The sequence below is a fragment of the Neltuma alba genome, unplaced genomic scaffold (genome assembly GCF_004799145.2).
Source record: "Neltuma alba isolate B1F8T4 unplaced genomic scaffold, ASM479914v2 tig00013177_pilon, whole genome shotgun sequence".
Lineage (NCBI taxonomy): Eukaryota > Viridiplantae > Streptophyta > Magnoliopsida > Fabales > Fabaceae > Neltuma > Neltuma alba.
Window position 1 is genome coordinate 297,564 of NW_021637487.1, and position 17,381 is coordinate 314,944.

General features: G+C 37.4%; 3 protein-coding genes across 3 annotated transcripts; 2 read left to right on the forward strand and 1 right to left on the reverse strand.

Moving 5' to 3' along the window:
• Window positions 1–2,137: 2,137 nt before the first annotated feature.
• On the reverse strand, window positions 2,138–5,122 carry LOC114735109 (uncharacterized). The gene is made up of 4 exons (XM_028922772.1): window positions 4,891–5,122; window positions 4,761–4,809; window positions 2,414–4,232; window positions 2,138–2,200 (listed from the first exon to the last, which is right to left on the reverse strand). The coding sequence occupies exons 1-4, from the start codon at window positions 5,120–5,122 to the stop codon at window positions 2,138–2,140; spliced, it is 2,163 nt and encodes a 720-aa protein (XP_028778605.1).
• A 1,719-nt stretch (window positions 5,123–6,841) lies between these two features.
• LOC114735111 (UDP-glycosyltransferase 90A1-like) lies at window positions 6,842–8,302 on the forward strand. Its single transcript, XM_028922773.1, has one exon. It carries the CDS (start codon window positions 6,842–6,844, stop codon window positions 8,255–8,257), a length of 1,416 nt encoding a protein of 471 aa, XP_028778606.1. The 3' UTR covers window positions 8,258–8,302.
• A 5,851-nt stretch (window positions 8,303–14,153) lies between these two features.
• LOC114735114 (UDP-glycosyltransferase 90A1-like) lies at window positions 14,154–15,678 on the forward strand. The gene has a single exon (XM_028922779.1). It carries the CDS (start codon window positions 14,209–14,211, stop codon window positions 15,637–15,639), a length of 1,431 nt encoding a protein of 476 aa, XP_028778612.1. The 5' UTR covers window positions 14,154–14,208; the 3' UTR covers window positions 15,640–15,678.
• Window positions 15,679–17,381: the final 1,703 nt, after the last annotated feature.

Sequence of the window (17,381 nt, forward strand, 5' to 3'; positions counted from 1 at the left end):
AACCAAAGACCCAGAAGTTTAATGTCCTTGATTCCATGCGAGCAAGTTTACAGCGTAAGAAGACCACCTCCAAGCAGAAGAAGGCAGCCACATATGACCCCCAAGAAATGGCCATCACCGGATGTGTAAGATGTTACTGACCTGTGCATGTTAGATAGGGAAATGACAGTTTTATATTGTTATCCTTTTGATGAATATGGCATATGTGCAGAGGGATCGGTTTGAAGACATACTTCACATGGTCAGACCAGATTTTAGTGATAACTTGGAAATTGTCTGGCCTGATGTACCACAGCAGAAAAATTTGTGAGTGTATACACCCTACTCATGTGATATGTTATTTGGCTGTGTTGGTTTGAGGAGCTGAAACTGTTAGGGTGGTGTTGTGGGCAGGAGGGACTGTGGTGTGCATGTGCTCATATGGCTCAAGAAATGGGAGCCTGATGTTTCCCTTGAATATACCGAGGTATTGACATTACCTTATTTATTGTGCAATCAAGAGTGACCACGTGTGACTTGTTTGGTGGTAAACTTGCTGTGCAGGCTGATGTGTCCTCTTTTCGGCGCGAGCTGATGTGGTGGCTGGTGAACCATGATGACAATGAATGCCGTCAGAATGTGTATGATCTTATCTCACAACCAGAGAAGGGCCGAATGACCAAGAAGAGGAGAACGTCTTTATAGAGAGCATTTAAATTAGGCTGTGACTTTTACTAACTTTGTCAATTGATTCATTTGTTGAAATTGTATGCCAATTATTGTAATGGTTATGATATGCTTGGATTGATGGTATAACAGCACTTATATTTGGAATGACAAATTTCCCTTTAGTCAGGCCAAATGGCCAATGACAAGTTTAGTACAGGTAACGACAAGTTCATTATGGCCAATGACAACTTGTGAAAAGGTTTTCATACAAATTTGTGATTCTGTATTAAAGGTGGCTAAATTTGCACATTGATTCACGGAATGAGAGGTTGACAAAGGAAAATGACAAGTTGACAATGCCAAATCACTGGTTCCCAAGATGTTTTCATGCAAGGGAAAATTTCTATTCCAATTAGTGGAATTCCACTTATGACAATCACAGAATGACAGGTTCACTAACGAAATTGACAAGTTGACTAGTGAAACTTACAAGTTCCCATAAGGTTTTCGTGAAACCGAGATTTTCCGTTGAGATGAGTGGATTCCCACTTATGATAATCACGGAATGACAAGTTCACTAAGGAAATTGACAAGTTGACTTGGGCAATTTACAAGTTCCGATAAAGTTTTCATGAAACCGAGATTCTCTGTTGAAACTAGTGGATTCCCACTTACGATAATCATAGAATGACAAGTTCACAAACGAAAGTGACAAGTTCACTAGCGAAAGTTACAAGTTCGAATAATGTTTTCATGAAACGACTGGATTTTCACTACTGGTAAACACAAGGTTACAACTTCAGAAAGGGAAATGACAAGTTTATTATGGAAAATGACAATTTCCCAGAAGGTTTTAATACATTTTCATACTTTTGAAGACAATGATTACATTGCACATTTCTGACAGCAACCACTTCTGATAAACACGGAATGACAACTTCATATTGCCAAATGACAACTTTACTATGGCACATGACAAGTTCCTATATGGTTTTGACACATTTCGTTTTCTGACAGCAACCACTTCTGATAAACACGGAATTACACATTGCACATTTCTGACAGCAACCACTTCTGATAAACACGGAATGACAACTTCATATTGCCAAATGACAACTTTACTATGGCACATGACAAGTTCCTATATGGTTTTGACACATTTCGTTTTCTGACAGCAACCACTTCTGATAAACACGGAATGACAACTTCATATTGCCAAATGACAACTTTACTATGCCAAATGACAAGTTCCTATAAGGTTTTGACACATTTCGTTTTCTGACAGCAACCACTTCTGATAAACACGGAATTACACTTTGCACATTTCTGACAGCAACCACTTCTGATGAACATGAAATTACAAGTGCACAAAAGCAAATGACAACTTAACTATGCAAAATAACAAGAAGTGACAAGTTCTGATTTCTTTGACAGCAACAAGTTCTTTACAACATTCAATGACAAGTGCACATTAACTTACATCTTCCACTTAATGTCCCTTTGTCCCAAACATAGAAGTAACAAAAAATATATGTGCACATCTACTAACATCCTGCTCCCAAAAAAATTAAGAAGGATGAACCCTATATGTGCCAAAAAAATTAGTTGTCCCATTTGTAAGTGGAAGTCAACTTGGGTTAGGATTTTTGCATGTCCTCTTTGTATGTCCAGGATGAAGACATCTAGTGCAATGATATATTTTTTTGTTGTGGAATTGTGATTCCTTTCTATTTCTTCTTGGTCTTCCAGAAGGCCTAGCAGTGACTGGGGGTAAAAGCAAGGGTTGAGCAGTAAGATTCTCAAACGTATAGTCATTCAGGTGAGGCATATCAATTGTCACCACTGGAACCATGCTCCGGGCATAGATTTTTTCTTGGGATGAACGTTTGTAACACTCTTCAACATAATCATAAACGTTTCCCCCTATGGTCTTAATGGCTGCACAAGCATGTGAGCATGGAATCCCTAACATTTGCCAAGTTCCACAGCTACATTTGTGTAGGCCAAGGTCCACTCTTTGGTCTCCACGTGATGTGTGCACGCATATTCTTCCCCCTCCATAATTCTCACAGTGCATGTACCTACCGAAATACACATGCTCCAATACTTTTGCCTCTATTTTTGGCCCAACGCAATTACTCCACTTAGTCATTGCTGCATATGATGCATGCATCTTTCTTGCTACTTTCTCCCGGTGCTCATGGATCATTTGGGCCACGTTATGCTTCCTCTCCCTTACCATCCAAGCATTAAAAGATTCAGCTAAATTAGTTGTTATGTTGTCCCACCTTCTATATGGGAACTTGCTCAATGCCCACCTATCCACATCACCTTGATTGATAACCCACTCATATAACTCATGAGACATGGTTCTGAGATCATCCAGCGCATGATCAAACTCATCCGCAAGTCTTGCATAAGCCACTTTATCCAGTACCTTTAATGCATCTTCCTTTGAATTTTCACTTGTCCTTCTCCGACCTCTGTTTAATTTCATATATTCAGAGCTAAAGTTCTCCTTCACATGCCTATAACAGTATGCATGCCTTTCACCCCCAAATATTGCTTGCACAGCACCAATTATAGAATTATGTCTATCTGACACAATAGTCAGTTGCATTGAACCAACAATTTGTTTAATCTTGTGAAAAAACCACGTCCAGTCATCAAGATTCTCTCCCTTCACCACTGCTATTGCAAACGGCAACATCTCATTATCCGCATCATATGCCGAAGCTGACAGTAATGTCCCCTTATATGGACCACTTAAATGAGTACCATCAACATATAATATAGGCCTTGCACCGTTCAAAAAACCCTCAACACATGCACCGTATGCAATGAACACACGCTCAAATCTATTACCAATGGAGGCCCATTCAGCAACCGTTTTGTCATCAGTTTCCTTCAACCTTTCACATAACCATGGTATTAACATATAGGACTGTTCCGGTTTCCCATGTATTTCTTCCATTGCCTTTTCCTTTGCTCTATATGCCTGACAATATGTAAGCCTCACACCATACTCCCTCTCCAACATCTTCCTTATCTCAGTGGGCCGTTTTTCAGCATGGTCCCTTATCTCTTCAACTATTACTGATGATGTCAACGCAGCACTCCCACCATAAGTCACAATCAAATTGTCTTGGGCTGAATGAATGTGCTTATTGCAAAATGTAGTCACACGTAATAGATGACTGTTCTTTCCAACAGCATTTGCACATATCTTCCAAGGACACCCTTCTACTTTACACCTCACATTCATCTTCTCCTTACTATTCCTGATATATCTTGCTGCAAACTTCTCTGCAATACTGAACCTGTACACAGCTTCCCTAAAAGCAACAGCATGTGGAACATATTGGCCCACTCCTACAAACACTCCTGCCCATTTCGTACAATTCATCTCGCCCGTCAGTCTTCCCTGACTCTCTGAACCACTACACTTGCTTCTCTGACTTGATCCGCCTCCTTCAAAAGTTAGGCATTCAACTCCATTCTCAACATTCACTGGCTCATGTTCATCACCAATGGTCGTTTCAAATGTATTCATATATTGTGAAAGTCCAAATAAATTCTCACTCCTGCCACCATAATACCAAGTTAGGACAGCTATATTCAAACGACAGGTTTGAATAAAATAACATGTCTACATATCTAAATAACAAGTCCGCATATGGTTATTACAACTTTACTAACTAAAATAACAAGTCTACATCTACAAACAATTCCTTGCTCAATTAACAAGTCCGTAAGAGGTAATTACAACTTGAGTTACTCATATAACAAGTTTCCATATAGAAACTACTGGTTAGTAAAATAACATCTACAGATCTAAATAACAAGTCCGTATATGATAATTATAACTTCAATACGTTGAATTACAAGTCTACATATGGAAATCTCTGCTTATGTCTAATAACAAGTCTGCATTTCTAAAACACAAGTTTACAAATGGAAATGACATGTCCACTATGTTCAATAACATGCTTGCATTTACTAATTACAATTTAGGACTGCAGCACCATTAGCTTCATTACAATATTTCTATACGAATTACCAACAATATATTAGTAAATAACAAGATTCAATTGGAAAACATAACCACTTACACGTCTGGATCATTCCTTGCTCTACGTTCCCTATCATTCCCTTTCCCTCCTACATACACATGACCACTGCTGTCATTATATCTAAACAAGTTGCTGATATCACCATCATCACAAAGATCAATCAATGTACTCTCATCAAATTTAACTTTATACTTAATCTCATATCCACCACCATCATTGCCTATCCACTGTGAAATTATTCCACACAACTCGTCTACTGTTATCCATTCTTTTATACTGGTTACCCTTACACTCCCTCCAATATATTTAACTATCCCTTCACCATTTGCTTCAAAATGTCCACCAATGTGCACGTAACAGAACAACTCCTTCCCACAGCTTCTTCGGTTATTGAAATCCATTTTTCATACTAATCTGCAGCAAAAATTTACGTTTAGTCAGTACGTTAGCTTCACTAATAAATATTTACTCATTTATTCCATCGACTCAACCATTTACATACCAAATTAAAAACCCGTGACCTCCTGTCTTCCCAACATCACTTTAGGCCTTCACAACTTCACTTTAGGGCTTCACAACTTCACTTTAGGGCTTGACGACTTCAACACCGAAAATCATGGTATCGTCATTCCCTCATTCCGCGGCAACACCTCAACGTTCACGGTCAAACTAACGGCCATTATCCAACCTACACTCTGCCAAACCACTACACTCTGACCCCTTCCCCATCGCAACCAGCACCGTGCACTACAAATGACAGATGACCGTTCAGACTACGAAAACAAAAATATCCCACCTCCAACTAACCACAACCTCCTACATTGTCATATCTTTCATCTTCAACTACACCTCCCATTCCCTCCCTTCCTCCAGCCTACTCACCCACACAGCAGAGATGAAGATGGAGAATGTGACGATGTGTAACTCTTACAGGGAACAATACAAGAATGGTTTACTCAGTAAGTTAGTCGCATTATTGCCAATGTTCGAAGATCCCAATATCGCACATATTCGTTCGGCTCATCCTACTCCGCCAGCTCTCCCGCCACCCATTAAAATCCTGGTCTCTGCCTTCATTAACAGTCATGATGAGTGAGGGGCATTTCAGCCATTTTCCTCACATTTCATAATTGCAAATTGGGACCGGGTCCTCTGCAGCAATTTCTCAAATTGGGGGTCCCTGATTGCCATTTTATATATTGGGGGGTCTTTATTTGCAATTTCCCCAAACAATTTTGCCATGGCCTTTAAAATTAATAAATAACCAGTTCTTTTTTGGTCCAACGAAATAAATTATCAGTTCAATCATTCATGAGAGAGAAAAAATTCCAGCTCAATGTTGTCTTCATCACCTAGGTGTTTAACAACTCTTAAAAATGCTTTTCAGAAATACTTTTTCGTAAAACAAGACAAACTTTTTTATATATTTATTTTGTAAACCAAAAAAATACTTCTGAAATTATAGTTTGGTTTCTATCCAAACACCCCCTTAAGCATATATAAAACCAGCTTACACAGTAAATTGCAACAAACAAATTACAGATACATTCATCTTCTTGTTTGGGATTTTTTTCTTTAATAAATTAAGGTAACCTGAAGGGTGATATTTCAATTACGTACCCTACCCGGAGAAAAATTAAGACTGATATCTCTCATATATAACAAGAACATGTCCTCTGACTTTGCGTCATCCTGAAAAAAAAAATTACAACACAATTTATTATTGTTACACTGTCCACGCTTCCAGTTGTAATATATTAGTTCCGTTTTTTAATATAAAAACCTGTTTAATTTTTATTTTGATTATAAATATAAAATCCTAATCTATTTTATCTCTTATATTTATATATATTTTTAAAATATTTTTTATAATAATAATAATTTTAACTAATATATTTAATTAACAAGAATATTTTAAAACATATAAAACCTATATATTACAAATAAACGTAATATATATGTGTATATTAGCAGACCAGCAAGTTGTTGTAATTTATTGCGTCGCCGCTATCGCACATGGCGTTCCTGGAATATGCCCCGCCTGCAGCTACATGGTCCGTACAGCTATCAAGCTCTATAAAGTTACGATCCCACGCAAAATCAGCTGAACCAAAAAAAACATGGGTTCACTTCAGTGTGCCCACGTGCTTCTTTTTCCATTCATGGCCAAAGGCCACACCATCCCCCTCCTCGACTTCGCCCACCTCCTCCTCCGCCGCAACATATCCGTCACCGTTCTGACCACCCCCGCCAACCGTCCATTCGTAACTGAATCCCTCCAAAACACAACTGCGTCCATTGTCGATATCCCATTCCCTGCTAACGTCCCGGATATTCCCACCGGTGTCGAGAGCACCGATAAACTCCCTTCGATGTCTCTGTTCCAGAAGTTCGCCTCTGCCACTGTGCCCATGCAGCCCCACTTCGAAAGGATGCTGGAGACTCTACCGAGTGTAAGCTTTATAGTTTCTGATGGCTTCTTATGGTGGACCCTAAACTCGGCATCCAAGTTTGGTATTCCGAGATTGGCGTACCTCGGCATGAGCTCTTACTCTGAAGCCATTACCAGAGAAGCTTTTATCTCTGGGATCTGCTATGGGCCCCAGCCTGAAGACGAGCCAGTCAAGTTGAAGCGGTTCCCGTGGATCCGGCTCAGCAAGAACGACATAGACCCCGAGATTCGAAACCCAGACTCGGAAGGTCTTGCTTATAATGAGCTCATTGTGAAGGTGCTTTCATCCACCGCTGAAAGCGGAGTGTTGGTGAACAACTTCTATGAGCTGGAGCCTGTGTTCGTGAATCATATGAAGGAAGCATACAACCAAAAACCATATTACAGCGTGGGCCCGTTTTGTCTGGCAGAAGAGCCAAGGAATAAGCTAAGTGTAGAATCTAGAGAACCGACATGGATGGAGTGGTTAGACATGAAGCAGGAAGTTCTGTACGTGGCGTTTGGGTCACAGGCAGAAATATCAAGTCAACAGTTGAAAGAAATAGCGATTGGTTTGGAAGAATCGATGGTGGAGTTTATGTGGGTGATAAGGAAGGCGGAGTGGGAGCTGCCTCAAGGGTTCGAAGAAAGAGTGGAGAAGAGAGGGATCGTAGTGAGAGAGTGGGTCGACCAGAGGGCGATACTGAGGCACGAGAGTGTGAAGGGGTTTCTGAGCCACTGCGGGTGGAACTCGGTGCTGGAAGGAATATGCGCAGGAGTTCCGATACTGGCATGGCCAATGATGGCGGAACAGCACCTGAACGCGAAAATGGTGGAGGAAGAGATAAAGGTGGGGATGAGAGTGGACACGTACCACGGTTCAGTTCGAGGGTTAGTGAACGGAGAAGGGGTGAGGAAGATGGTCAGGGAGTTAATGGAAGGAGAGAAGGGGAGAGAAGCGAGGAAGAAGGTGAGAGAGTTGGCTGAGACGGCGAAGAAGGCGGTGGCGGAAGGCGGCTCATCCTGGCGAGCCTTGGACTCACTGCTTGCGGAGGCATGGAGCAGGAAGACAGAATCCTCCGGTGATCGTAGTAATGGTATGTAATTGGTTTACCCGCGCCTGTTACGGCAATGTGCTTGTGTTCATTACTGTGACCTCTCATGCTTGAAAGGAGGAACTAGTTTCGTGATCAGCTGCATAAGCTCATTAAATCTGAATTATTTATATTTTATTTTAATGATTCAGATTTAAAATCTTTAATTAATTATTTCTAAATAAAAAAATTATTTTTTGAAAGAATGATAATTAAGAAATTATCTCTATTTTAAATTCTATACATATTAAAATAATTATTTTAAATAAATAAAAAAAATCAAATCTAAACCATCAAAATAAAACATAGATGATTCAAATCTGATGAGTTTAGGGTGCTCATCAAAGTGATGAGCACCAAAACTGGTTCCTGCTTGAAAATGTACACTCGAGAAGTCCCCCAGAGTCGGTGCTTTCGTTGTAATATTATTAATAAGTCATAAGTTGAAACTCCCCATTCAGTTACGTCTGTATTGTGGGTTCTAATGTCATCTTCTTACGTTCTGGGTTATGAATTGGGACTCCGTGAGAGCGTCGGTTAGCAAAGGTCTTCTCCTGGGCAGCGATGTAATTTGAAGCGAAGAAGCACGGAACGTAGAAAACTAATCTCAGTACTCTAATACTCCTCCGGTTCTTAATATAAGATCCATTTAACTAATTTGATTAGATTAAGGAAGTTAGGTAAGTTAGTTAATTATAAGAAAATTGACACATTTTTCCTAAAACACCATAATCATCTTTCTTAATACCCCCTCTCTCTTTTACTTAATTATGGTTGAGGGAATATCTATAGGGGTAATTTAGAAAAAAATTGATAAATATGAGAAATGGGTCTTATATTTAAGACCAAAACTAACTCAAGAATTGGGTCCTATATTAAGGATCGGAGGAGTAATAAGGTTCTTAAATTTATCAAATCTGAATCATTCATATTTAATTTGAAAAATATAGATTTATTTTTAATTTTATTTATTTAAAATAATTATTTTAATATGTATAGAATAAAAATAAAAATAATTTCTTAATTATCATTCTTTCATAAAAATAATTTTTAAAAATAATTAATTAAAAATTTTTAATTTAAACAATTTAAATCAGATTTAAATAGCACAGATACGATGAGTTTAGGTGGTGACGACTAAAACTAATTCCCATATAGTCTGACATATGTACAAATTTATAATGATTAATAATTGTGATTTGGTAGGTGGCAAATGGTCGAAGTCGAAGGGAACAGCAATTTGAATCAAGTCTGCATCGCATTTAATATAATCTATTTTTATATTGGTAATATTTTAATGTGTACAAAATTTAAATTAAAACTTGATTTTTTATTTAAAAATTATCGTTTGAAAATTTAAACTTAGGTCATCAAAAATGCATTTATTCATAACAACTATAAACATCATTAATTAGGCCGAGCACGGGTAAACCTAAGTTTGTACAGCTTGTTTGCGTGCTCGTTGCTAACTGCACGCAGCCTACAGATCCGCCTAATAAAATACTAGGTCGTTCTGCCATCTATTGCATCTCTTTCTTTTTTCGGGAAAAAAAAAATTTTGAATGAACGCTCGGATCCTCCTATAAAGATTTTAATTTTTTTAAAAAAATTATGTAACAAATATTCGTTGTGTATTTTGGTTTTGAGGTGAAGGGTTTTTTAATTTGGATGGTTGTCGGCAACTTTAGAAAGAGGATTCCGGCCATATAACGTATGCTCTAGTTCGCTAGTATTATACATATTCCGTATAAAAAAAACGTAACTCACGCACATGCACATTTAAGTTGTTTCTTATTTCTCGGGAAAAAATGGTTTGGCTTCCAAGATCTCCTTTCTCTTCCCCCGATCTGTTTCCCCGTTATTGGGTTAATGTTTTTTATTTACTTCTGTAATTATCTTATGCCTATCTCCCTGTTCAAATTAGGCCCCCGAAGACCATCTTGTTATCTGGTTAGTCCGTGTTTCTTCTCTTTATGAACAGGGGTCTTTCGTATCCGTCAAAAGCACTTTAAAAAACTTTTATGCATATTAAAACAAAACTCCCACCGCAAATTTATTTTAAACTCCATAAAATTACTTTTAAATATAATAGCTAATTCAATTACTCCTAAATACTTCTGGGCAGGTAAACTTGTAATGAATGATTGTAATTTAGGTCACGATTTGTTTTCACTTTTACAAGACCGAAAAAGTCGTTTTGAGGAGATTTCAAAAGCAAAAAATAGTTTGGGTATTTTTTTCAGAGAGTACATGTATAATAATATTTCTGAAAATTTACTTTCCAAAAGTTACTTTTGGTTGTTTTTTTTTTTTTGGTTTCTGAACAACTTTCACGCACTCCACAATTACTTTCCAAGCAATTTTTACTTTATCAAAATTCAAACATTTTTAAAAATATGTTCAAACATAAATTTCATTGTATACAATAACAAATAATTTTTTATTAGCGGATAGACTTTTAATATAGAACTTTAAATAAATTAAAAATCAACTACTTATTGCCAGTGGCAAGATGGAGGCTATGATGCCCACCCTATTTTTATGTGTGTGCGTGTTAAGGGCCTAGCAATCTGGGCTTCTTCCCTGAGAGACAAAACCCATGCCACCCACTTCAAACCAAGATGCGTGCGTGTATGTGTGAACGTGAAACGTAGATAGAGACAAACAATAATACGTGGCTAAGAAAAATTGATTTAATTCGTAAAAAAAGTCAGTTTATAATCTACAAAATTATGAGTTCAAATCTCATTACTGGTATAAAAACCTTATTAATAAGTGATCTGTAAATACTTCTATAAATATTTTTTAAATTTAAAAAAAAAAACATGTTTTGATTCTAATAAGCTCGGATACAACACACACAAAAAAAGGTACCGGCTTCAGGGGTTCGTTGGAAATTCATGCTGTAGTACGTAAAAGATTGCAGTTGTCAGGTGATATAGTGCCTATTTGGCATCACTTATTTTAAGTTTATAAGTAGCTTATAAGCTCTATAAGCCCGATTGACATAATAGGTCTGTTTGGTTGGGCTTTTTTGCAATCGGGCTTTTGTCTGAAAAGCTACAATAAGCTATAAGCTAAAATTAACAGCTTATGACTTATGGCTTATGATTTATAGCTTTTAAAATATGGAGAGAGAGAAAGTTAAGAAATTTATTATCTCTTTTGGTTCTTATTATAAGCCTCAAATAACTAATTTATAGATAATAAAAAATTAGTTAAAATTAATTGAAAGCAATAAATAAGTTAGAAATATACTTTTACTTTTAAATATACTCCTAAAAATATATTTTTATTTTTTCATGTTTTATTTTATATTTAAAATATTTTTTATGACTTCTTCATATTAAATTATTTTAATTTCATTATATTATGTGAAATTATTTTTTTAATAATGTTTTATTATTTATTAAAACTCATATCTATTTTGGTCATTTTACAACCAAACTTACTTTTGCTCAATCATTATCCAAACAACCTTTTATCAATCTCACTTTTGCAAATAAGCTGCTTTTCTAAACTCCAATCCAAACACAATTCAGTTTATTCAATTTAGCTTTTACTCAACTTCACTTCTCCATAAGCTGCTTTTTCAATGGCTCATCCAAACGGATTATGTGTGCGTAATTCCTTTCTATCCCCAGTGATCAAGCAAACGCGTACGGAATCCCAATCACGCATCTCTTGTTTGCTGAGGCCAGCATGGATCAGATCGCAATGCTTAAACAATATCTTTGCAGACATATTAATAAGATAATTAACAGATTAATTCGGGTAGTCATTTAATTATTAATTGAATATAAGAACTAATTAACGTGTGGCGTTGTTGTCTCCGATGAAAGCCAGAGTAAAACACAACAAAAGCAAGGTTACTTAAGCAAGAGAATCAAACACACAGTGGTGATATAAAAAGGAATGGAAATTTGAGTAAGGGCCCGTTTGGCATCACGTTTGAAGGCCCAATCGTGCGTTTCCATCTGGCTTCTCATGTGGCTGCGTTTTTAACATGTTTGGATTCACAGTGGGCTAATCTGACTTCTGAGCCTCAGATGGACTTCTGGGAGAAGTTGATTTCGGGTGCTTTTTTTTTGGATGCTGGTGCGTTTGAGAAAACCATTGGAATGTTTATTAGAGTGTTAAATATTTTTACCTCCCTGACCCTCTGCATGATTTTTCTCTCACGACACACGCACTCTCATTAGCTAAACAGGGAGGCTCGCGACTTGCTACCATAGCTCCGCCGTGCGCCCTCCGTCTCCGGCCGTGTCTCCGCCGTGGTCCACCGTCTCATCATTTTGGGTCTTGTGTGGGAGTGGATCGATGAGGTGTTCTTGTTCGTGCAGTTCGTCTGGTCTTCTTGTTTGAACACGATCTGAAGCTAAACGGAGCCTCGCGACGTCTTCTGCCATAACTCCGCCGTGCGCTCTCCGTCTCCCGCCGTGGTCCAACGTCTCATCGTTTTGGTTCTTCCAGTTCGTCCAATTGTTCTTCTTCTTCCTCCTCTATTTCGTTGCAAACCAGCATCGCCATCAGTTGTTGCCGCCGCCGCATCACGAACTGGGTGCAATTAGGTGGACTAGCTTCAACGAAACTCAATTTCGTGACCCTCAGTGCATTCAAGAAGTAACCAGGACGGTGAAGAAATGGGATGTTTGGGGGTTTGGAGAAGAGGAGACCCAAGACGGTGACTCTGGTGTTTGATGTATCGTATTTGATTTATAATTTATATCTTTATCCACTTAAATTTTTATTTTAATAATTTAATTTTTAATACTTCATTTAAAATGTTCACATTATATATATAATTTTTTTTCTTATAATAAATTAAATTTCTTTATTTTTAATAATTTTATCTTCCTTACTTCTTAAAAAATAGTCAAATTATATATATCTAATATTAGATATATACTATTCAATAAAATTCATATCCTTTTAAGTCATTTTACATCCAAACTTACTTTTATATTTATCATCCAAACAAGTTTCAACTTCTCAAACTGACTTTTTTTCAAAATCCAATCCAAACATAAATCACATTACCCTATCTGACTTTTACTCAATCTGACTTCTGTAGAAGTCAGATTGAAAAAAAGTTACTTCTGCCACCGCTATCCCAAACACACCCTAAAATTATTGTTGTTTCTAGAAGAGGTCACTGTCGTGCCTCCACAACTTGTCCGTGTCCGTGGGCTTTCAATTCCCTGTACGTCTATTCATCATACGTGTGTGGTAGCATTCATTGAATTCGTACTCTGACATGACAAACAATTTCTGTGCGTATACGTTCACAAATGATATATAAAAAATCTACCCAAAAAAAAGAAAGAAACTTGCTGACTGGGGGCTATGTGAGCATGTGTGGCCTATAATTAATTATATGATAGTGGTAAAAAGTCGCTGCATATTTATTGTATCGCCACTATTGCACATGTCGTTCCTGGAATGTAATTCACATTCACCGACATACGGTCTTTCTTCGAGGGAATCAGATTCTCTCCACTACCCTTCCCATCTTCTTCCCCTCCACTACTATCTTTTTCTCTTCACAACTATTGGATCAAAACTCCAATAATTCAGATTTAATATTTTATAATATTTTATAAAGATAAATATTATGATAAAAAATAGATAAATAAATTTAAACTGTTAAAATCTAATCTGAACAGTTTATAACTACATACTGTTATTATAGAACAAATTTTTTTTAATTTTTTTATTACAATTGTAAACTGTTCAAACCAGATTTTAACAGTTTTAAATTTATTTATTTATTTTTTTAATAATATTATTTTATAAGATGTTAAATCTGGACCATTGGAATTTTAATCCAATGGTTGTGAAGAGAAAAGAAGGGTAGTGGAGGGGAAGAGGATGGAAAGGAAGTGGAGAGAATCCAAGTCCTTCTTCAAGCTACACACACAGACAGGGGCGATCACTGGCAAACTCTGGTAAATTGGAAAACATGGGTTCGATTAGGTGTGAACAAGACTCAAGCACACCCCATGTGCTTCTTTTTCCATTCATGGCCAAAGGCCACACAATTCCCCTTCTAGACTTCGCCCGCCTCCTCCTCCGCCGCAACGCATCGGTCACCGTTGTCACCACCCCGGCCAACCGCCCATTTGCAACCGAATCCCTCCACAACACTGGCGCCTCCATCGTCGACATTCCGTTCCCTGCGAACGTCCCTGAAATCCCCGCCGGCGTTGAAAGCACTGATAAACTGCCTTCCATGTCTCTCTTCTACAAGTTCACCACCGCCACGGTTCACATGCAGCCCCACTTCGAAAGCGTGCTGGAGAATCTCCCAAGGGTAAGCTTTATGGTTTCCGACGGCTTTTTGTGGTGGACACTCCACTCTGCCTCCAAGTTCGGAATTCAAAGACTGGTGTACTTCGGCATGAGCGCTTACGCCGAAGCCGTTAGCAGAGAAGCTGTCATCTCTGGCATCATCTACGGGCCCCAGCCTGACGATGAGTCGGTGAAGTTGAACCGGTTCCCGTGGATCCGCCTTAGCAAGAACGACGTAGAACCCGAGTTTCGAAACCCAGACCCAAAAAGTCTTTCTTTTGAATTCAATATGAACGTCTTTTCATCCGCCTCACAAAGCTTTGGAATGGTGGTGAACAGCTTCTATGAGCTGGAGCCTGTGTACATTGATTATGTGAAGGAACAGTCAGATCATAAATCATACTACTGTGTGGGGCCGCTTTGTCTGGCGGAAGACCAGAGAAATCAGCTAAGCGTAGAATCTAGAAAACCGACATGGATGGGATGGTTAGACAAGAAGCAGGAAGTTCTGTACGTGGCGTTTGGATCGCAAGCAGAGATATCAAGCGAACAGTTGAAAGAAATAGCAATTGGTCTGGAAGAATCAGTAGTGGAGTTTATGTGGGTGATAAGGAAGAAGGAGTGGGAGCTGCCTCAAGGGTTCGAAGAAAGAGTGGAGAAGAGAGGGATCATAGTGAGAGAGTGGGTAGACCAGAGGGAGATACTGAGGCACGAGGCTGTGAAGGGGTTTTTGAGCCACTGCGGGTGGAACTCGGTTTTGGAAGGAATATGCGCAGGAGTTCCGATACTGGCATGGCCAATGATGGCGGAACAGCATCTGAACGCTAAAATGGTGGAGGAAGAGATAAAGGTGGGGCTCAGGGTTGACAAATACCACGGTTCAGTGCGAGGGTTAGTGAAAAGAGAAGGAGTGATGAAGATGGTGAAGGAGTTAATGGAAGGAGAGAAGGGGAGGGAAGCGAGGAAGAAAGTAACACAGTTGGCTGAGACGGCGAGGAAGGCGGTGGCGGAGGACGGCTCATCCTGGCGAGCCTTGGACTCAATGCTTGTGGAGGCATGCAAGAAGACAGAATCCTCCGGTGATCGTAGTAATGGTGTGTGATTGGTTTAGGCGCGTTTGCGTTGGCACCATGCTGATCTCCGATCCATTGCTCCTCTTTTTTTTTTTTTTTTTTTTTTGCTGCCAACGATCTCCATTGCTCCACTCACGCTTGAATGGGAGCACTCGAGAGGGCCCCAGGATAGACGGCTTTGTTTTGTTGTACTATAAGCGTATAACTGATAAATTACCCTAAGTCGCAATAACTTGATGCGGGGCCAGATACTCAGTATATGCTCATTTAGTTCTTATTATAGCCATCAAATAATAAATTTGCGTATAATAAAAAATTAATTAAAACTAGTTAAAAATAATAAATCGAAAGAACACATTTTTTATTTTTAAATATATTTATTTATAATAAATTAAAAAATGAAGGAAAATGCATAAAAAATGTAATGAGAGAATGTGTGGTGAATAATTAAGGACGCAAAAAAACCAGAACAAGATGATATACTCTTCTGGTTCTTAATATAGGACTTAATTGTCGAGTTGATTTTGGTTCTAAATGTAAGATCTATTTTTTATATTTATTATTTTTTCTAAATTATTCCTATGAATACTCTTTAAGGAAAAACATGTTATATTTTTTATAATTAACTAACTTACCTAAATTTTTTAAATCTAATCAAATTAGTTAAATAAATCTTATATTAATAATTAAATGGGTAGTTTATTTTGTTACAGAGCACAAATTAAGTGAACGTCATCTTTATTTTGGGTTATGGGTCATGTGGGCGCTTACGAGTTGTGAGAAAGTTAGCAGCTGGCCGTGTCTACCTCGTGCGACACGAGGATATCATGAATTATTCTCCAAGCACAGAGGTTTCTTCGTTTCCATTTAGCTGCACTCCTCTCCCTCCATTCTAATACTCTTTCCTGTCCTCCTGATAACTAAATTTAAAAAAACAGTTAAAATTAATTAAAAATAATAAATTAATAAGAAAGAGGACAAGTACGAGAAAAAATATGAAAGATAATGTAATATACTCCTCTCTTTTTTTTTTTAAACAGGATAAAAAGAGAATATTTTTTTGTCCTATTAATATATGAATGTACAATTTTATCCTTCATTAATTATTGTTGGCGTTATTTTCATGAGTTATAATGTATACTAAATAAAAATAAAGTTGAAAACTTGTTAAATTTTAAATTAGAGTTAATAAAGTTTAAGATTTTTTTTGTTTATATAAAACATATTGAAAGTGACTTATAAATAGGATCAAAGGTGTACCAACTTGCCAACTTTTTAATTAATGCAATATGTAAAATTAATTAGAGACAAAAATAGCAAAAATGCATTACAAGTCTACAAGGGGGATCTTAATTATAAAACTACCAAGGCAATTCAAATTTTAAGCTCTTCTAAAATAACAGGAGGTATTAATCTTTTGTATAACTAACATTCTCTCTTATATGGTTATGGACGTGCTATATATCAAAAACACTTTGCACACATTAAAAATTTTATGCACGTATTTCATTTTTAATTTCAATTATTAATTAGATGCTTTTCTCGTATCTTTTTCCAAACATTCTCTTTCTTACTCAACATCTTCATAAATAAGGGTATGTTTTCAAAAAATAAAAAATCTTTTGCATATTTAATAGTTTTAGCTAATTTTAAGTAACATTTCAACTCACGTAATTTAATTAGTTGTCACACACACACACACATATGAGAAAGGAGGAGGGAGTATTTGATTTTGCTAGCTGCTAGCATAATCCAGATGGCATGATGTGAT

Excerpts from the sequence above, each read along its gene's own strand:
- LOC114735109 (XM_028922772.1), bottom strand. The coding sequence starts at position 5,122 with ATGGATTTCAATAACCGAAGAAGCTGTGGGAAGGAGTTGTTCTGTTAC. Across the intron at positions 4,810-4,890 it reads TAAAGTTAAATTTGATGAGA|GAGGGAAAGGGAATGATAGG; the intron begins GTACATTGATTG and ends ATGTGTATGTAG. Across the intron at positions 4,233-4,760 it reads GCAAGGAATGATCCAGACGT|GAGTGAGAATTTATTTGGAC; the intron begins GTAAGTGGTTAT and ends TTATGGTGGCAG.
- LOC114735111 (XM_028922773.1), top strand. The coding sequence starts at position 6,842 with ATGGGTTCACTTCAGTGTGCCCACGTGCTTCTTTTTCCATTCATGGCC.
- LOC114735114 (XM_028922779.1), top strand. The coding sequence starts at position 14,209 with ATGGGTTCGATTAGGTGTGAACAAGACTCAAGCACACCCCATGTGCTT.